Source organism: Anomaloglossus baeobatrachus, chromosome 2, assembly GCF_048569485.1.
Source record: "Anomaloglossus baeobatrachus isolate aAnoBae1 chromosome 2, aAnoBae1.hap1, whole genome shotgun sequence".
In the NCBI taxonomy this organism is placed as follows: Eukaryota; Metazoa; Chordata; class Amphibia; order Anura; family Aromobatidae; genus Anomaloglossus; species Anomaloglossus baeobatrachus.
In genome coordinates, this window is record NC_134354.1 from 296,510,903 (window position 1) to 296,532,837 (window position 21,935).

Below are 21,935 nucleotides of genomic sequence, written 5' to 3' on the forward strand. Positions count from 1 at the left end.
ATATACAATAGGGAATCTACAGAATATACAGTTATGTCAGAGTACAGTTACAATCAAAGCATGGGTTACAAACAGGCATACACAGTCCCAGCAGTTACCTTGTTGCGTCTGGCCACAGGGGGGCGCTGTAGACCAGGTTTCCAGGAACTCCCTCACAGGTCTTTCCCAACCAGGCCCCCGAGCAGAAGAACACTGGAAAATGGCCGAAGTAGGGTTATCAACCTGGGCACATCCAGGTCCCCTCCTACCTTCGTGACCTCACAGGGAGCACTGCTCCACCCCTGGCTTGAGTTATGGACAATATCCCAACCTGGAATATGGGCCATAACTTTGCCTGGGAGCGTCGTAGGCGGACGCCAATGCTCTCATTGTGACAGTTATGAATTTAGCTACAGAACGAGGGGACTCATGACCTGTCTGCCAGTTCCCCATTGGCTGATATCACGCCTGGGGCATTTCCCAATGTCCTGCTCCCATAAAAAGGGTGTGCCGGCATCGTCTGCATGCGGAGACACCATTTTTATGGTTGCCATATTTATCGGAAATATGGCTTGCGAGATATGAACCATTTTTTACTGGAGTCGTTCTGTCTGGCTATTTCCATAGCCTTGCTAACTAGCTAGCAGCTCCTACTACAGGGTGACGGCAGGGAGTCATCCTGTGTCCATTGTTCCCACACCACCTCATTTCCATATCACAGGACATGGCCATGGGATTTGTTGCTAAACCAGTTGTGTGAAGGAAAGGGGGGGTGACACCAGGAGAGGGCTTCCTGACATACTTGAATATCATGATTTATCGTCATATCTCCGGATTTACCTCACAGACCTTTCCAAAGATCTTTTTACACCTAGGCCTGCGACTGGAACACGGGGGCATCCGCTACGTCTTGAGGAAAGAAGGTTTAATCATAATCACAGACGAGGATTCTTTACTGTACGAGCAGTGAGACTATGGAACTCTCTGCCGCATGATGTTGTAATGAGTGATTCACTACTAACATTTAAGCAGAGCCTGGATGCCTTTCTTGAAAAATTTAATATTACTAGTTATGTATATTAGATTTTATGACAGGGTGTTGATCCAGGGAACTAGTCTGATTGCCGGATGTGGAGTCAGGAAGGAAATTTTTCCCCATTGGAACTTGTTTGCCACATTGGGGTTTTTTTGCCTTCCTCTGGATCAACATGTTAGGCTACGGGTTGAACTAGATGGACTTAGAGTCTCCCTTCAACCTTAAAAACTATGATACTATGATACTATGATACTATGAAAAAACACTCCCCAAAACATTCCCTGATTAGCCAATTTATTGAAAAGAAAAAAAAATCCGCTGTAATCCATTTGGACGTCCCACGTCGACTCTGGACCTTCTAGAATATGGGGGACACGTTCAGGGAACGTATCCCCCATTTTCTAGGTGTGAGGACCCTCCATTTGAGGAGAGTGGGTGCAAAGAATCTGCACCCACCCTCCCTGGGTCACAGCTGCAGTGTGCCGAGCAGCAGCAGCAGCCAGCGTCCTGAACACAGGAAGCTGTCAGCTGCTCGGCACATGTGACCGGCGTCTGCTGTGAAGGAGCCGGAGGAGGGGGCCGCGGGGGATCAGCGCTCTGACAGGTATATAGGACACCGGGGAACACCGGGGTGGGGATAGGGGGTGACTTGGCAGGGCCTGGGGAGCAGGTTTCTGTCGCATGTGTTATGGCACATACGACAGAAACCATAGGAACAGTGTGAATGTGGCCGGCGCGCTGCTGTGCTCGCCGGTGCGCGCGGCCATCTTGGATTTTCGGGAGGGGGTTGGGGGTCGGGGGGGGCACTTTGGGGACACCGGGGGACCGGAGGGAACCGAGAAAGAGATTTATCTCCCATCTGACATGTTTGATCATGCCAGATGGGAGATAAATCATTTTTTACCGGCGCGGTCATTTACTATAACTTGATGATCGGTATACGGTGTATACCGGTCATCACGTGACTGGGGACCGGAAAAAACGGCCCGAATCATGATCTCCAGGGTCTCAGCTACCCCCGGTAGCTGAAACCCCGGAGATTTTCTGACGCTGGGGGGCGCTATACACTTTTTTCTGCCCGCCATTTTAAAACGCCAGAAAGGAATAAGTACCCTTTTTTGGTGCCGTTTTAAAACGTAACGCGGTCGTAATGTACACATAAGTACACATTTTACTTTTTGCATAATTGTTTTGCTAGTTAAATCTAGCAACTGTATACCCCACGACAATATTGCAAGCTGTTGTCCCATGTATCTAACAAGCAATGCAGCTTTTTTGGGATAAGGTGAATATTTTGTCAAGGCAATAAGAATTTAAAGGTTAGTAAAAAAAAAAAGTTACGAACATTTGCCATAATTGGTTTATTGGTTCCATTTAAAGAGGTTATTCACTACTTTTACATTGATGGCCTATATCAACTAAACTGAACACTAATGTTTCAAGAATGGCAGACAATTCCCTACTAAAGAACAGAGTACCCTTTTCAAAGGGATTGTCCACTACTTTAACATTGATGGCCAGGGTCCGACACCCGGCACTCCTGCCGATCAATTGTTTTTGTGCCGACGGTGGCAGCAGGTGGACAGAAAACCTCAATTTCGTAGCAGCCCAGTACTAACAATGGCCGTGGCCAGGTACTGCCCATCTGCCTCCTATTGATTTGAATGGGAGGTGCATGTGCAGTACCCAGCTCCAGCCATAATGAGTTGACCAGGCAGCTGGGTACTGCACATTGAGCATTTCCAGCTAGTGCTGCCAGCATCGAAAACAGCTGATCGGCAGGGGTGCCGGGTGTCAGACCCCATAACCTAGCCTAAGGACATCAATGCTAAACTAATGGGCAAACCCCTTTAACAACCGTACTTGCCACGACATTTACTGCTGTCTCCCTTTCCAGGCATGTACCTACTTACCAACAAAGCATTTCTGGTTATGTCTTTTTGTCAGGGAATTGGGAAAAAAAAAAAGAGTTTAAAAAAATAAAATAATATTATTATTATTATTATTATTATTATTATTATTATTAATAATAATAATAATAATAATAATAATAATAATGATAAAGTTTTACATACAGTTTGCTTTTTGAATATCTGTTTTACAAGTCCAATTTGGTAACCATATACCCTACAACAATACTGTGGATTGTTGACACATCCAATTGGAAGCTGTGTACCTACCCACCACCCGGCATTATTGCTAAGCAATTTTTTAGGTGGCACTGACAATCTGTCTAACAAAAAAAAATCTTAAAATAAATTATTCCACTAAACAGACATTTAAACTGTGCAGATTTGTTTTGGTATCTATTTAAGGGGTGCTTCACACATAGCGAGATCGCTACCGAAATCGCTGCTACATCACGGTTTTGGTGACGCAACAGTGACCTCATTAGCAATCTCGCTGTGTGTGACACTGAGCAGCGATCTGGCCCCTGCTGTGTGATCGCGGCTCGTTACACAGAGCCCTGGTTCATTTTTTTGGTCGTCGCTCTCCCGCTGTGACGCACAGATCGCTGTGTGTGACAGCGAGAGAGCGACGAAATGAAGCGAGCAGAGAGCAGGAGCTGGCATCTGGCAGCAGCGGTAAGCTGTAACCAGGGTAAACATCGGGTAACCAAGGTGGTTACCCGATATTTATCTTCGTTAGCAGCCTCCGCCGCTCTCAAGCTGCCGGTGCCGGCTCCTGCTCTCTGCACATCTAGCTGCAGTACACATCGGGTTAATTAACCCGATGTGTACTGTAGCTAGGAGAGCAGGGAGACAGCGCTAAGCAGTGTGCGCGGCTCCCTGCTCTCTGCACATGTAGCTGCAGTACACATCGGGTTAATTAACCCGATGTGTACTGTAGCTAGGAGAGCAGGGAGACAGCGCTAAGCAGTGTGCGCGGTTCCCTGCTCTCTGCACATGTAGCGACGTTATGATCGCTGCTGCGTCGCTGTGTTTGACAGCTAAGCAGCAATCATAACAGCGACTTACAAGGTCGCTGTTACTTCACAGAAAATGGTGACGTAACAGCGACGTCGTTGTCGCTGTCGCTATGTGTGAACCCAGCCTAAGTTGGCAAATTGGAGACATACACACCACACCAGAACAATACTATCAGCAGGAAGTTGTTGGATTAGCCTTCTGGGCCATGGTGTGTAACCTACCTAGCTTTTCTGGTTGATTATTTTTTTTCCCAAGATTGCATAAATGTGGGACAAAAATATTCTAACCATTATGTTTGTACAGTGGGTACGGAAAGTATTCAGACCCATTTAAATTTTTCACTCTTTGTTTCATTGCAGCCATTTGGTAAATTCTCAAAAGTTTTTTTTCTTTTTAATGTACACTCTGCACCTCATCTTGACAGAAAAAAAATGTACAAATTTTTGCAAATTTTTTTAAAAAAAGAAAAACTGAAATATCTCATGGTCATAAGTATTCAGACCCTTTGCTCAGTATTGAGTAGAAGCACCCCTTTGAGCTTGTACAGCCATGAGTCTTCTTGGAAATGATGCAACAAGTTTTTCACCCCAGGATTTGGGGATCCTCTGCCATTCTTCCTTGCAGATCCTCTCCAGTTCCATCAGGTTGGATGGTGAACATTGGTGGACGGCCATTTTCAGGTCTCTCCAGAGATGCTCAAATGGGCTTAGATCAGGGCTCCGGCTGGGTTAGTCAAGAATGGTCACAGAGTTGTTCTGAAGCCACTCCTTTGTTATTTTAGCTGAGTGCTTAGAGTCATTGTCTTGTTGGAAGGTGAACCTTTGGCCAAGTCTGAGGTCAAGAGCACTCTGGAAGAGGCTTTCTTCCAGGATATCTCTGTACTTGGCCGCATTCATCTTTCCTTCAGTTGCAACCAGTTATCTTGTCCCTGCAGATGAAAAAAAAAACCCATATCATGATGCTACCACCACCATGTTTCACTGTTGGGATTGTACTGGGCAGGTGATGAACAGTGCCTTGTTTTCTCCACACATACCACTTAGAATTATCACCAAAAAGTTCTACCTTCGTCTCATCAAATCAGAGAATCTTATTTCTCATAGTCTGGGAGTCCTTCATGTGTTTTTTTTGCAAACTCTATGCGGGCTTTTATATGACTTGCACTGAGGAGAGGCTTCCGTCAGGCCACTCTGCCATAAATGCCCGACTGGTGGAGGGCTGCAGCGATAGTTGACTTTGTGGAACTTTCTCCCATCTCCCTACTGCATCTCTGGAGCTCAGCCACAATGATCTTGGGGGTCTTCTTTACCTCTCTCACCAAGGTTCTTCTCCCACGATTGCTCAGTTTGGCTGGATGACCAGGTCTAGGAAGAGTTCTGGTGGTCCCAAACTTCTTCCATTTAAGGATTTTGGAAACCACTGTGCTCTTAGGAACCTTGAGTACTGCAGAAATGCTTTTGTAACCTTGGCCAGATCTGTGCCTTGCCATAATTCTGTCTCTGAGATAATTGGACAATTCCTTTGACCTCATGATTCTCATTTGGTCTGACATGCACTGTGATCTGCGAGATCTTATATAGACAGGTGTGTGCCTTTCCAAATCAAGTCCTATCAGTTTAATTAAACACAGCTTGACTCCAATGAAGGAGTAGAACCACCTCAAGGAGGATCACAAGTAAATGGACAGCATGTGACTTAAATATGAGTGTCTGAGCAAAGGGTCTGAATACTTATGACTATGTAATATTTCAATTATTCTTGTTTAAAAAAGTTGCAAAAATTTCTACATGGTTATTTTTTCTGTCAAGATGGGGTGCAGAATGTACATTAATGAGAAAAAAATGAACTTTTTTGAATTTACCAAATGGGAGCAATGAAACAAAGAGTGAAAAATTTAAAAGAGTCTGAATACTTTCCGTACCCACTGTATCCAAAATGTTTGGTAAATGAGGACATTTCAGTGTAAGAGACTAAACCCCATACCATGGTAAAAAATTCCAGAGAAGCTAGCAGCAGCACCATGAGCACTGCTGGTGCAAGACATCCTGGCAGTAGTAGTGCCGAACGCAGATCACAAATGTCCTGCTTTGCCTCTGACAAGAGAATTAGTGACAAGACAAAACAATCACTGATCTCGAGGAGACCAGCCAGAGAAAACACTGTCAGCAGCCAACAAAGGCGCTCAAAACTGTGAAATCCTAGGTGCATTGCCCTCTGGGAAGTATGCAAATCAAAAAAGGTCCATGGAGCCTCTGTTAGGAGTCTCGACACAGAACTAGCCAGATATCCCTCCGGGAAGGACCTAAGAAGAGCCACTCCTTGGCTCCCACCTAGCCAGAATCCTACTCCACACTGATGAGGGGCAACACCCTGTGGATGGATACCTGGCCTTGGTATTTCCCTTGTCACATCTTTAAACTCGTCAAAGAATTGGATATTGACTAAAAGGGCCACTTAATATGGTGGTTATGGTGGTCTCCTAAAAAGAGCCACTCCTTGGCTAGGTCCTTCCTGGAGGGATATCTGGCTAGTTCTGTGTCCAGACTACTAACAGAGGCTTCACAGACCTTTTTTGAAGATAATTAGTGAGGGAGAAGCAGAAGACGTAATGATGTTACCTATGACAGCGACACCAACAGCTTGTCTTGCCCAGTCCTCCTTTTCTGCCTTAACTTTTAATGTTATACCTGTACGTGTACCTGTTCTGCCCCTCGGTTCCCTAAGTTAGAGGACTCTGGGGGCTAAGGAAGATACTTCACAAAAACAAATACTACAGTAAATTTATTGAAAGAAGATGTGTACAGGCAGCCTTTATAGCCATATAACATGGGTCTGGAGGAGATAGAAAAGGTGTACAGGCAGCCTTTAGAGCCATATGAAATGGGTCTGGAGGAGATAGAAGACAGTATTCAAACACCTAGATATGTTGCTGGCTCTGCAAGCCATTGTGGCAGGAGCACTAAAAGTGGTGGTAGGGGCAAGGAGTTCAGGCCATTTTTACACAGAGAGGCAAATGTCATCCAACAATGAAGTAGTGGACAAGACCTGGGAACCAGATAGAGGTATCGGAGATGTGATATCATTAGCGAAAGAGGGTGTTGGTGACATGCTGCTTAAGGCTAGGTTCACACACTGCGTTTTTTTGACGCTGCGTTTTTTGCGGCAAAAACCGCACAAAAACGCACCCGCGGCAAAAAACGCACGCGTTTTGCCGCGATTTAGTGAGTTTTTTTGCTGCGTTTTTGCTCACTGCGTCTTTATGCGTTTTTTATCAGTGAACAAAAAAAAAAGGTCTGATGTCATTTCCTTCTTCAATGTGTTCTTCATTCTCCACTAGTGTATGCAGAAGAGCAGACAGCTGCAGAACTACAAGGCTCAGCATACTCCATCCAATAGGGTATGCAGGAGAGCAGACAGCAGCTGCAGAACTACAAGGCTCAGCATGCTCCATCCAGGACTGTATGCTTGAGGGAGAGTCAGGGGGAGCAGACCTACAAGGCTCAGCATCCTCCATCCAATAGTGTATGCAGGAGAGCAGACAGCAGCTGTCGAACTTGTTAACTTTTGATTTCGCAGCTGCTTCCACCTCCCGCCCGAACATGGCGCCGCACGGCAGCATACATGCACAGGACCGGAGGTGGACGCGGCGGTGACGGTACCGGGAGGATTCACGCTTCTGTATTTACTGACAGAAGGAATCCTCTTCCTGTACATGTCACTTTACTACCCACCTCCTGCGTTTATAGCTGCGTTTTTGGTCTTAGAAACGCACCAAAACGCAGCTATTTGCGTTTCTCATTGCGTCTTTCAACATCCCATTGCACTCATAAGATGAAAAGCGCAGTGAAAAACGCGGGAATAATTGACATGCTGCATTTTTGTGGCACCACAAAAACGCAACTGAAAAAAACGCTGTGTGCAGACAGCAAAAATGAAAACTCATAGACTTTGCTGGGGAAGCAAAGTCATGCAGTTTTCTGAGCAAAAAAGCACCCGAAAACTGCGCAAAAACGCCGCGAAAAATGCACTGTGTGAACTTACCCTAAGAATCCTCTAGGGCAAAATCTGCTTGCTGTGCAATTGGCTCTGGAGCAAGTGGTGCCCCACATGCTGTTGGTGGAGAATGATCAACAGTGCCCGAAAGCCCTGGTAAGAGTGGTGGTTAGTTATACCAGTGGGCATCTAGTTTTAGTTAGTGCTTTGCATGTAGCAGAAAGAAATTAAGCAGTAGAGCTCACATAGACTAAGAACTAGGGATTGCCACCAGCATATGAAACATCAACTACTTATTTTGGAAAAGCAAGCCAGCCAGCAATCTGTGCCTCAAGTTGTCATAGTACCCCTCATTCTCATACAGGTCTTTATCAGCCAGGCTGCATCCTCCACTAAAGCTTGTTGCACTCTAAGGAACTTCTCATCTTTTGCACTTCCAGATAAACAATCGCACATCTGTGTCAAGGAAAGGAGCAAATGCTCCCAGTCATTCCCTTTTGTACCAAATTTCACTTAATCAAGTTGATGGTGGTGCAGTCAATGCCATACCACCTAGTGAAGTCAGGACTGTGCGCTCTGCCTCATTGAAAGATACTCAGTAGACATTTTCTCTATGAGACAAGTGTGCCCCCACTGTGCTCTCTTCTGCAGGAGAACGTGGGTCACTGTCATGATGTATTTTACCTTCTCACTGTATTTGCTGTAATACTATGTCAGGATGTGATGTCACTTTCCTTTGGTTGTACTTACTGAACACTTTGAAATGTCTTGGGATGTAAGTAACCATACCTTCCCCCCATCTCCTGTGTCTCTGGGCCCATAATGCAATTATCTCTTGTCCACACAGCCAGGGGAACTTCTCATTGTTTCGTAAGCAGTGGATAACGCCAACTACACAAACCTGTAGACATCTCGGAGCCAACCTTCTAGAATCTTCTAGTGGGCCCAACCATTGCATAGACCCCTACCCTTGAGGGGCGGGCCCACGAGCTCAACCAATTCACTCCTGTTTCTAAATGCAGTTGGGAGTTGAGTTTTTGAAGAGGAAGGGAGCGAGATCTGAATCTGCGGACAGACCTCGCCGTCCAGTGGATTGTGTGGGATTTCTGGGACTCTGAAAAGGACTATTACGTTGTGATCTGGCACTTTGGATTATCGGGAGGTGCCCCCGAATCTGTTTTATTTGGACTTGTCGTGTGCTGTTCCTGTATTCCTGTTAGTAAACCTGTTGGATCATCCTCGGCCTGTTGTCTCTCTTTGCTCTGATGTACACCCCGTCACAAACTGGTGGCAGCGGCGGGATCAGAGCAGAAGAAATGGAGGACAACAGCCAATCGACGTCTGAAACCAGAACCTCAGGATACAGGAACTGGACTGTGGCGAGTCTACAAACAAAGGCCCGTGAATTAGGTGTCGGCTACAAAGGACTCTCTAAGGAGCAACTAATTGAGGCATTGGAACACGCTTGCCTGCAAGATGGCACCGAGGAACAATTTCCACAGCAAGGGGAGCAAAGACGGGAGCCGGAGGTGAATACCCAAAAAAGTCAATGGGTTGTGTGGTACAAGGAAAAGATGGCACTGCTTGGAGATGAGGCCACCATAGAAGATAAGAGGGAGGCCATGCGTGGAGCTGAAGAGAAGGAGCGCAGGATGGAGGAGATGGCATTGCTGGATAAGCAGCTTGCTGTGGAAGCCGCGAGAGGTTCCAGACAGACTGTAACCCCAGCACCCATCATGAGGGAACTTCCCAGAGTGTCCCGCAAAGACTTCAAGCAGTTTAATGAGGCTGCTGGTGACATTGAGGGCTTCTTCCAGGACTTTGAGCATCAGTGTCGATTAATGGAAGTCCCAGAAAGGGAGCGTGTCCGGCATCTGGTTGGGCTCTTAGAGGGTGGAGCTGCTGCAGCCTATAGAGCTATGGACCCTCGGTGGAACTGTGAGTATGCGGATATTAAACAGACTATTCTAGAACATTATGCTGTAACGCCAGACAGTTACAGGACTCAGTTCCGTACTCTAGCATGTGATGAGGAAGTGTCCTTCAAGATGTATGCCCACAAACTCAAACATCTGTGGCATCGTTGGTTGGAGGCAGAGGAGGCCTTAACCTTGGAGACCGTCCTCCAGGTCCTCCTAAAAGAGCAGTTTTACTTCAAGTGCCCCGCTGAGATCCGGGAATGGGTGCGTGAAAGGAGACCAGCCACTGTGGAGGAAGCTGCAGCTCTAGCTGATGAGGCTCTCACCATCAAGCCTCAGTGGAAAAAACTACTACCCAGTGAGAAAAAAAACACCAACCCCCCAACGCTGGTGGCCCCTGGTCCTTCTGGCCCCAATGTTCACCATCACCCTAGACCGTCAACTCATGGGGACCTTCGTGTGACTGTGCCTCGCATTACTCATGCTCCACCTTTGGGAATACGACGCGGAGGAAGAATCCCAGAGCGCAGATGTTATGGATGTGGGCAGCCTGGGCACATGCAATTCCAATGTCCAGGTGTTCGTAGACAGAACAGCTACAGACCGCCTTTGCCTGTTCATTACCTACAGACACCTTCACCAGGAGAAGAGCTGGATTCTGTGCCTGATGACTTGCCAAGTGACTCAGATATCCTGGCTCCCCTACCCGGAGTCTATGGGGTGCGAGCTCCAGCCACCTGTTCTTCTGATCTTCAGGACAAACATCTACAGGAGGTCGTGCTGGATGGCCAAAAAGTTGTTGGCTTCCGTGACACTGGGGCTTTCCTCACCATAGCCGATCCCCGAGTAATTCAACCACAAGCAATTCAAAAGGGACCAGGAATTGCCATTGAACTGGCAGGAGGTACCCAGAGATATATTCCAAGAGCGAGTGTGACCCTGGATTATGGCTTTGGGGCAAAACAATGTGTGGTCGGTGTGATGAGCGGCCTCCCTGCAGACGTTCTTCTAGGAAATGATGTGGGGAATCTTCATTGCCACTTTGTCGGTGCGGTAACCAGAAGTCAAGCCAAGAGAGCAGCCCATGTGGACGTGTACAACCCATCCATGGAACTGAGGCCACCAGAACTGCCATTACAGCCGGTGAGTGATTCTTCTTGTGGGGATAATATGAATGTTACTTGGGATAAAGTTCAGTTTAGACAAGAAGTAGAGACTGACCCCACCCTTGCTAGTTTTAGAACTCGGGCTGAAATAGGGCAGCTAGGGGAAAACGGAGAAAGAATTATCAGAGAAAATGGACTTCTGTATCGGGTTGCCAATGCCGACTCCCTAGATAAGCCCTGGACTTATAGCAAACAGCTGATTGTTCCTCAGAAGTACAGAATTCCCCTATTACACCTGGCTCATGACATTCCTACGGCTGGCCATCAAGGCAAAACCCGCACCGAGAGACGATTGACTCAAACTTTTTATTGGCCGGGGATTTCCCAAGCAGTGGCGCATTTCTGCCGAACTTGTGACATATGTCAGCGTAGAGGGCGACCCGGAGATCACCCAAAGGCACCCCTGCAACCGCTCCCTATAATAGAAGAACCCTTTCAAAGAGTAGCTGTTGATATCATTGGACCTCTGGCTAAACCAAGTAAATCTGGAAAGCAGTACATTCTCACTGTTGTGGACTACGCCACCCGATATCCAGAAGCCGTGGCCTTGTCAAGTATCTCTGCAGCCAAGGTGGCCGAGGCCTTGGTTATTATTTTTACCAGAGTAGGATTCCCCAGTGAGATCTTGTCGGACCAAGGCTCCCAGTTTATGTCAGAGTTGGTCCAGTGTCTGTGGCGCACCTGTGGAGTACGAGCGATCCGAACGACCCCGTATCATCCCCAAACAAATGGACTTTGTGAACGATTCAACGGCACTCTGAAGAATATGCTGAGGGCCTTCACGGACCGAGATTCAGACTGGGAGAAGTACCTACCCCATCTCTTGTTTGCCTATCGGGAAGTTCCCCAGGAGTCCACTGGGTTCTCCCCCTTTGAACTACTCTATGGAAGAAAGGTCTGAGGACCCTTAACCCTGCTCAAGGAATACTGGGAGGGGCAAGTTGAAGATACAGGAACCCCTGTTGTCCCTTATGTCCTAAAGCTGCGAGAAACCTTGGCCCAACTTGCTAGTTTTGCACAGAGTCATTTGCGTATGGCTCAAACCAGACAGAAGACATGGTATGACCGTAACGCACGCTATCGGGAGTTTGTAGAAGGACAACAAGTCTTAATGATTGTTCCCCATCGGCAGAATAAACTGCAGACCACATGGGAGGGTCCCTTCCGGGTTCTCAGAAAACTGAATGATACCAATTACCTTCTTGCTTTAGATGATCAGGGGCTAAGGCAAAAGACTGTCCATGTGAATATGATTAAGGAGTACCATGACCGGAACATTCCAATGATAGCAAGCTGTCGGTTGGCTTCAGAAGATGGTCAAGAGGATGAGGACTCTCTACCTGATCTCGTGGAAGCAGCGAGAGCCCCATCAACTGTGGAACAGGTTCCCCTGGGAGATTACCTGGACTCCTTACAGAAAATCCAGATGCTGGAAGTGCTTCAACAGAGACGGGCTGCTTTCTCATCCCAACCAGGTCGAACCACCGTCACCCAACATCATGTGGACACTCAGGGCATCCGTCCCATACAACTGGCTCCTTACCGGGTACCTGAATCAGTTCGAAACACCATGCAGCACGAACTGGAGGAGATGTTACAGCTTGGGGTAATCCAGGCCTCCTATAGCCCTTGGGCCTCCCCTGTGGTGTTAGTACCCAAGAAGGATGGGAGTACTCGATTTTGTGTGGACTATCGGCGACTAAACGACCATACCGTCAGCGATCCTTACCCAATGCCTCGTATTGACGAACTTCTAGACCGACTGGCTGGGTCCCGATATGTCACTACCTTGGATCTCAGTAAGGGATACTGGCAGATCCCTCTAACGGATGAAGGGAGAGAACGGTCCGCTTTTATAACCCCCTTTGGTCTGTATGAATTTCTAAGCATGCCTTTTGGAATGAAAAATGCCCCGGCCACCTTCCAGAGAATGGTGGATCAGATCCTCCGGGGATGTGATGACTTTGCTTGTGCCTACTTGGATGATATCGCCGTCTTCAGCCACACATGGGAGGAACATCTGAATCAAGTAGCCATTATTTTGGACCTGATTCTTGCAGCCGGCCTAACTATTCGACCCGATAAATGCCAATTGGGGATGGGGGAAGTCCAGTACCTAGGACATAGAGTGGGAGGAGGGAAGCTCCGACCTGAGCCTGCCAAAATCCAGGCTATTAGAGACTGGCCTGTACCCCAAACTAAGAAACAAGTTATGGCGTTTCTGGGCACTGCCAGTTATTACCGAAAATTTGTTTCTCATTTCAGTACTGTGGCCAAGCCTCTTACCGACCTGACCAAGAAAACAATGCCCCGGCTGGTGATCTGGACTCCAGCCTGTGATGAGGCTTTTAACCGGCTGAAGGATGCTTTGATCTGCGATCCTGTCCTGGCTGCTCCAGACTACAAGAGGAGATTCATTGTGCAAACGGATGCCTCTGCTTATGGACTGGGAGCTGTCCTCAGCCAGGTGAATGCAGCTGGGGACGAGCACCCCATCGCCTATCTCAGCCGGAAACTGCTGGACCGAGAAGTGGCCTATGCAACTGTTGAGAAGGAATGTCTGGCTGTAGTGTGGGCCCTTAAGAAACTACGGCCGTATCTGTATGGATGGGAATTCACTGTGGTTACTGATCACAATCCCCTCACCTGGCTGAACAGAGTCTCTGGGGACAATGGACGCTTACTGCGATGGAGCCTGGCTCTGCAGCCCTATAACTTTACCATACAATATAGAAGGGGCAGCCAACACCAAAATGCAGATGGACTGTCCAGGCAAGAGGAGCCTTGAGTCCTGTCAGCCATGCCTGCGTGTACTTAACCAGCGACCTGTAGAGGTCCCTAGTACGTACACAAGTTGGGAGGGGAAGGAATTGTCATGATGTATTTTACCTTCTCACTGTATTTGCTGTAATACTATGTCAGGATGTGATGTCACTTTCCTTTGGTTGTACTTACTGAACACTTTGAAATGTCTTGGGATGTAAGTAACCATACCTTCCCCCCATCTCCTGTGTCTCTGGGCCCATAATGCAATTATCTCTTGTCCACACAGCCAGGGGAACTTCTCATTGTTTCGTAAGCAGTGGATAACGCCAACTACACAAACCTGTAGACATCTCGGAGCCAACCTTCTAGAATCTTCTAGTGGGCCCAACCATTGCATAGACCCCTACCCTTGAGGGGCGGGCCCACGAGCTCAACCAATTCACTCCTGTTTCTAAATGCAGTTGGGAGTTGAGTTTTTGAAGAGGAAGGGAGCGAGATCTGAATCTGCGGACAGACCTCGCCGTCCAGTGGATTGTGTGGGATTTCTGGGACTCTGAAAAGGACTATTACGTTGTGATCTGGCACTTTGGATTATCGGGAGGTGCCCCCGAATCTGTTTTATTTGGACTTGTCGTGTGCTGTTCCTGTATTCCTGTTAGTAAACCTGTTGGATCATCCTCGGCCTGTTGTCTCTCTTTGCTCTGATGTACACCCCGTCACAGTCACTTTTTCAGATTGTCTTTGAGCTCCAAAGTGTGCAACATCATAGGCATCAGAAACAGCAACTGTGGACAGTAACAATACCTAATTTTCATGACCCACTGGGTGAATATTTTGAGTGGCCGTGATGCATCATTGCAACCAAGACAAGTGGTGAAGCGTCCTAAACAGGGATCGAGTTGCTGCTGTGCATCAAGTGGCAAATCTCATGCTGTATTGCCCCAATTAGTTGCAACTGGGAATTGTCTTGAGTGATAATGCCAGGAACATTTTGTCTGCCTTCTATTTGGGAAAAGTAATCCCGGCAGGGCACACATCTTGACTTCAATTGTGTTAAATTTTTGAACATTTCAACCATGTCTTATGTAGCAAAGCACGCCCTCCTGGCTTGCAGAAAGAAAACAGTTTGTCAGTGCGCTAGCGGATTTGCAATGTTAGACCCCGCTAGAATTCGACACTGCATATGTTTGATCATCTGTATGAGCAGTTTAAAGTGGTCAATGACTATGTCATGCAGCAGTCAAACAGGAGCATGGGTTACTTTGAGAGCCGCTATCGGCAGCTTAAGAGGGATGCATGTCCGCTACTGCGACAGTTCATGAAGGGTAAACATTTTGTTGATATCGACAAATGTCACAATTCTGCTCCTGATTATCCTAGAAACAACTTGTCATAATGCTAGAGTGAGAGGAAGAACAGCATTTAATGCCACTATGTGGTTTTTGGGGACCCTGACCATGTTACATGAAGCAGGATGTGGAAAAGGAGGAGTAAGAGGAGGAGGAGCAGCAGGTGAATGTGGAGAGGGACAATAAGCTACCCAGGCATGAAAAGGGACGAAGCTGACAGAGTGAAAATGACAACTACAATGATGCTGGCCATGATGACCAACCATTGCACCTTGATACATAAAATGAACGAATGGCACGCTCGGTTGTGCTGCTGAGCATGGCAAGCTGTATGCTGGAAGATTTGTGGAATGACAGGAACATTGTTACCATCAAGCTAAGTGATGACTATTGGATAGCCGTGCTTGGCTATCAAAAGCAAAATGGGGAAATTTTATCAGGCTTCCAAATGCTAAATCAAATTGGCATATTACCAGAATAAGTTGTGTTCACTGCTCTGCAACGCTTATACTGAACTGACATCTGTCAAATACACCGCTGACTTGACCAAGAGACCCCTGTTTCCTACCTGCAAAGTGAAGGCTCGTACATATATGCCCCTGTTAGGGGTGCAACAAGTAGCCAATGCAGCAGAAACAACAACTACTGTATGTTTGACATGATTTACCAGATGTTTTATCTTCTGTTGTACCAATTTGATGCACTTCAGCAAACAAAAACACAGCAGCTACACATAGTCACTTTTCTTCAGCAGGCCTCTAAGCCCTGATCATAAGGGCTTTGGGTCAGCATATGGGACCAGTAGCAAGAAATGGACCAGTTTGCTAGTGGTGTACTATCATGGCAGCCTCAAGTGTCCTCTTGAAAAGGGTATTCAGCATGGCTGGTGGCATTGTCACACCCAAGAGGACCAGGTTATTCTCTACAAGAACAGAAAACCTTATATCTGTCAAACTTAATCAGACATGGATCAGTGCTAAATTTCATTCATCTAGAAAGCTCTTGGTTGATATTCCCCAAACATGGATAATTTTTGCACCAACCCTTGAAAAAAAGCCATGGCTTCTTCTGATTGTACTGACCGTGTATAAACACTAGCAAGGCAGGCATCTGCCCCTAATAAGGATAAATTGGACCATTTATACAATTTAAGTGTCCTGGTGCAGTGCGTTCCTACTTATTACTCTACCATCTGTCATCCCCTAACCAGATAAGTTGACTTCAGTTAGACACTTCTAAGGCTGTATTTACATTGAAGAGCTTGAATGGGGTTCAGTATAGTTCTAGAAGACCTGAGAGTATTCCTTGCAAAGCTTTTTTTCTAAAAATGTATCCAACAAAAGAAAGGTATATCGCTTTCCTTTTTATCGGATCTTGTTGAATTTTTTTTTGTTTTATATTATTTTAACATATTCCTAGGCTGCAAGGTTACAAGACCATGATGCAAACTTGTCCTGAGATATATACAGTTAGGTCCAGAAATATTTGGACAGTGACACAAGTTTTGTTATTTTAGCTGTTTACAAAAACATGTTCAGAAATACAATTATATATATAATATGGGCTGAAAGTGCACACTCCCAGCTGCAATATGAGAGTTTTCACATCCAAATCGGAGAAAGGGTTTAGGAATCATAGCTCTGTAATGCATAGCCTCCTCTTTTTCAAGGGACCAAAAGTAATTGGACAAGGGACTCTAAGGGCTGCAATTAACTCTGAAGGCGTCTCCCTTGTTAACCTGTAATCAATGAAGTAGTTAAAAGGTCTGGGGTTGATTACAGGTGTGTGGTTTTGCATTTGGAAGCTGTTGCTGTGACCAGACAACATGCGGTCTAAGGAACTCTCAATTGAGGTGAAGCAGAACATCCTGAGGCTGAAAAAAAAGAAAAAAATCCATCAGAGAGATAGCAGACATGCTTGGAGTAGCAAAATCAACAGTCGGGTACATTCTGAGAAAAAAGGTATTGACTGGTGAGCTTGGGAACTCAAAAAGGCCTGGGCGTCCACGGATGACAACAGTGGTGGATGATCGCCGCATACTTTCTTTGGTGAAGAAGAACCCGTTCCCAACATCAACTGAAGTCCAGAACACTCTCAGTGAAGTAGGTGTATCTGTCTCTAAGTCAACAGTAAAGAGAAGACTCCATGAAAGTAAATACAAAGGGTTCACATCTAGATGCAAACCATTCATCAATTCCAAAAATAGACAGGCCAGAGTTAAATTTGCTGAAAAACACCTCATGAAGCAAGCTCAGTTCTGGAAAAGTATTCTATGGACAGATGAGACAAAGATCAACCTGTACCAGAATGATGGGAAGAAAAAAGTTTGGAGAAGAAAGGGAACGGCACATGATCCAAGGCACACCCCATCCTCTGTAAAACATGGTGGAGGCAACGTGATGGCATGGGCATGCATGGCTTTCAATGGCACCGGGTCACTTGTGTTTATTGATGACATAACAGCAGACAAGAGTAGCCAGATGAATTCTGAAGTGTACAGGGATATACTTTCAGCCCAGATTCAGCCAAATGCCGCAAAGTTGATCGGACGGCGCTTCATAGTACAGATGGACAATGACCCCCAAGCATACAGCCAAAGCTACCCAGGAGTTCATGAGTGTAAAAAAGTGGAACATTCTGCAATGGCCAAGTCAATCACCAGATCTTAACCCAATTGAGCATGCATTTCACTTGCTCAAATCCAGACTTAAGACGGAAAGACCCACAAACAAGCAAGACCTGAAGGCTGCGGCTGTAAAGGCCTGGCAAAGCATTAAGAAGGAGGAAACTCAGCGTTTGGTGATGTCCATGGGTTCCAGACTTAAGGCAGTGATTGCCTCCAAAGGATTCGCAACAAAATATTGAAAATAAAAATATTTTGTTTGGGTTTGGTTTATTTGTCCAATTACTTTTGACCTCCTAAAATGTGGAGTGTTTGTAAAAAAATGTGTACAATTCCTACAATTTCTATCAGATATTTTTGTTCAAACCTTCAAATTAAACGTTACAATCTGCACTTGAATTCTGTTGTAGAGGTTTCATTTCAAATCCAATGTGGTGGCATGCAGAGCCCAACTCGCGAAAATTGTGTCACTGTCCAAATATTTCTGGACCTAACTGTATGTATCCCTTATTTGTAAACTTTAGAAACCTGCAGCTAATATTTTGCATACACCTAAATGTAGTTACCGTGATTCTCCTTCATCTTCCACATGCTCACAATGGACAGAATTCAGGGCACTGACTTTCTTGTAGTCTTGAGGTGTTAAATATAAATATTTATATCCCTGAAAGAAAACGAAATTTTACACATTAATAAAATATATAGTTTAACATCAGACAATAGAAAAGTTATACAAAAACATAAAATATAGTCATGACGACATACTGACATTTATTAAAGGGATCAAAGTAGTTTTATTCTGAAAAAAAACTGCAGTGTTGCAGAGTACAACATACTTGGATGCAATTGTGTAGCCAAACACCAATTCAGGCTGCCTGTGGTTCGGGAATATTGAATCCGATGAACAGTTCCATTTAAAATAATTAAAGGGATTTTGTCAGCACAGAATGACTGTTCAAACCAAGTACAGGCGCTTGGTGCATCATGGGATAATCATTTAAATACACCTCTCTACCAGCTTCTTTTCCCTCTATCTCCACCCTTCTCTGGCTCTATGAAGCCAGAGCTGTCAATCACTGATGAGGGGAGGATGGAGATAGAGGGAAACAAGCAGACGGGAAGGTGTATTTATAAGCTTAACCACGCCATATGCATGAGCGCTTGTACTTGGTGTGAATAGTCATTCTGTGCTGACAGAATACATTTTATAACTACACATCTGCTATTACACACAGAAAGTTAATAGCCATTGACTTGCAATCACATATGTTGAAAACCTTGTAAGGTTGTGAGGAACACAATCAGAACATTTTTGGGTGAAGACCTAAACAGCATTTCTACCATGGCTAGTAATGAGATAAACAACTAGAATAAAACACCCCAAACTACAGCAAAAGGCAAAGTAAGAGAAGTGGTACTGCGCAATCTACTAAGAATTACCACCAAAAAAATGGGGAAAGAAGTAATACAATAAATTGTGCATAGAGCAGCCATGCCTCAAATTCCTATTTTTTGTACCCCCTAATGTCAAACAGATCTACAAGATACATGAGAAGAATATAGTGGGTCACTCAGAGCCAGAGCCAGTGTCTGGTTACAAACAGGAGGTGGCTCTATCTTGAGCCATGAAGTAAAGTCACTTTCTACTTCTTCAGGAGTGCCACTGAGCTCACCACAGACTGTGTGCAGCCAGCTGACTGGTGGAGTGGCTCCTGCTGACTGGAGTCGGGGGCTTGCCGGTGGCTGATGCTCCACCAATGTATTGCTGAGCAGATGGAAGAACATTGCTGGCATCCATCATTTTTTGCTAATATAACTGTTGTGTGGTGTAGATAGTGTAGCAGCGGCTTTGATTCTGTGTAGAGAGTTTGAGCGCAGAGAAACTAATGCCAACTCCCCTCCTTGACCCAAAGACACCAGATTTACTAGGAAGTCTGGTCACGTGTTGGTGGTTGAAATTTCTTCTTAATTTTTAATGTTTGGTAGTACCACCTCTGTAAGAGGGCACCCAAGGCACTGGACTTCCAGTCCCCAAGAACAAAAACTTTCCTAGTTGGAGCCATAATGTTTTCATGACTCCAATAAAAACAATCAATTCAAAGATTTTACACCAAGGTTTTATACCATGCTCACCAAAAAGTTAAAAAACTGGGTGGGGATCACCACCAGAGGATGACGCCACCCACTTTTACAGAGATTATCTTTTAACCCAGAAAGTGCTGAAAATTTTGCTGCAAATCATAGATATAAAATTAATTTTCTGTCTTTAGAACAGCCTAAAACTGCACCAAATTTAGTGCAATTTACGCAAACCAACTTTTTTTCCCTTTGCAAGATTGGAATATGAACGCCAGACCTGATAAATCGGCCCCATTTCGTCCATGCAAAAGACATACACAATTCACTGACTACAACAGACAGTGCTACTTTCCAATTAGTGGTACTGCAACGGGATTTAACCCTTCGTCACTGTAGCCAGTATTCACATTACTGACCAGTACAGGTTTTTCAAATCAGACTAGTGTCACTTCATAAGGTGATAACGGTAATACCTATATGTATGCCAACAGTGCTTTGTTTTCCATGTAGCATATTGTACGTTATTTTACTGGTAAATATTGGTCTAATTCATTTGCATTTCAGAAAATATCTTTTTGCAGAAAATGTGCCCATTTTTAATTTAAGTTTGTATGCCAATAAAGCAAATTAGTAACATATTGCTGATATCAGAGCCCCAGCCCCTACACATTGCTTTCCTCAGATAGCATAGCAAAATCCTGCCAACAGATTCCCTTAAAATGGCAACTCTGTTACTAGAAACTTAGATAATGAATTAAAAACAATCCCAACTCCAAAATTACAGAAGGTATGCGGTTGCAGATAATGCTGCCTTGCCATGTGAAAAGTAAGACACAAACTTACTTTATAAGGGTCTGTAGCATCTTCCCATGCAACATGGAACATATGTCTTATCTCTTCAGCCAATCCTATTCTTGCTCCACTGTTTGCTGCAACATATATACGTGGAATCCCTTGTGATCTGGAGAGCTCGGAGGCTCGTAAATACAACAAATCTTCCTGAGGCCCGAATGACCCGATCCTGTATGTAATGTCATTGCCTATTACAATGATATCTCTGCCATCTGGATACTCTGGAGATTTCAAAGTCATTTTCCATGCCACCATACCAATCTGTAGAAAAATGAAGCAAATAGATATATATAATTTTTTTGGAAAATGTACATATAATGGAAATAAAATATACCTGCACTATACTTTCACTAGACAGCACACCTCTCTACCTTGAGGTTTTACAGATAAACACTTGAAAAAAATCTTAAATGTAACAGATATTCATGATACAAGCTCTCCTTTTCATTACTGCGGATTACAAAATTCTACTTTATGAAGCAGGTTTTTTTTTATAATGATTCGTCTAACATCTGCATTCATCTGTTCTATACTCAGATTTACAACATTACATACTGTTTTTTGCTGGTTTGTCTTTTTTTATCAATTTCCCTTCTGTCCTCCTCTGCAATATCCTATGCCTTTTTACTATCACTTTAGACTATTTGTTTTACATAATTTCAGAGTTTGTATTTTATTTTTTAACCAAACGGATGACCCGTTTGTCAGGATATATTATAGCATAGTTTACAGGTACATTATAAATATGTTGAAAGACGCAAAAACTGTGCTTACCTCATTCCCACCAGGAAGCCTATTCATGTGTACCAGCTGGCCCTGGTCATCCAGTACAAGCTCAGTGTAAATAAGCACATCGGAAGGCAGAGGACTCTTTGGAATATAGACAGTTGCATCCATTGACTCCCACAGTTTGAGCAAAGCCTTTATGTAAATAAGCAAACACAAGTACATATATTTATTTCAAAAACATACTGATATGGAATTTAGATTGTGAGCCCCAGTTTATAAATTAAGGTCTTTATTATTATTAGAGAAAAAGAAATCCAAACCTACAGGCCCTGTGTGAAAAAGTGATTGCTGCCCCAATCAGGGGCTGTGCTGCTACAGTAATACGCAGCATATATTCCACCCAGAAAATCCAGATGAAATATATGCATTTTTTCACCAAGAGCCTGTAGTATATGTGCCTTGTTAGGCTACGTTCACACTTGCAATAGTCGCAAACAGCTTGCGTTGTTTCCCA

General features: G+C 44.9%; 1 protein-coding gene across 1 annotated transcript in view; it reads right to left on the reverse strand.

Moving 5' to 3' along the window:
* The window catches only part of ACACA (acetyl-CoA carboxylase alpha), a 776,656-nt gene that overhangs the window by 398,807 nt on the left and 355,914 nt on the right, over positions 1 to 21,935 (reverse strand). Inside the window, exons 40-42 of the mRNA XM_075335853.1 lie at positions 21,467 to 21,613; positions 20,684 to 20,953; positions 18,328 to 18,425 (exon numbers count right to left, since the gene is read on the reverse strand). Of these exons, the coding sequence (XP_075191968.1) occupies positions 18,328 to 18,425; positions 20,684 to 20,953; positions 21,467 to 21,613 (515 nt within the window). The remainder of the gene's footprint in view (positions 1 to 18,327; positions 18,426 to 20,683; positions 20,954 to 21,466; positions 21,614 to 21,935) is intronic.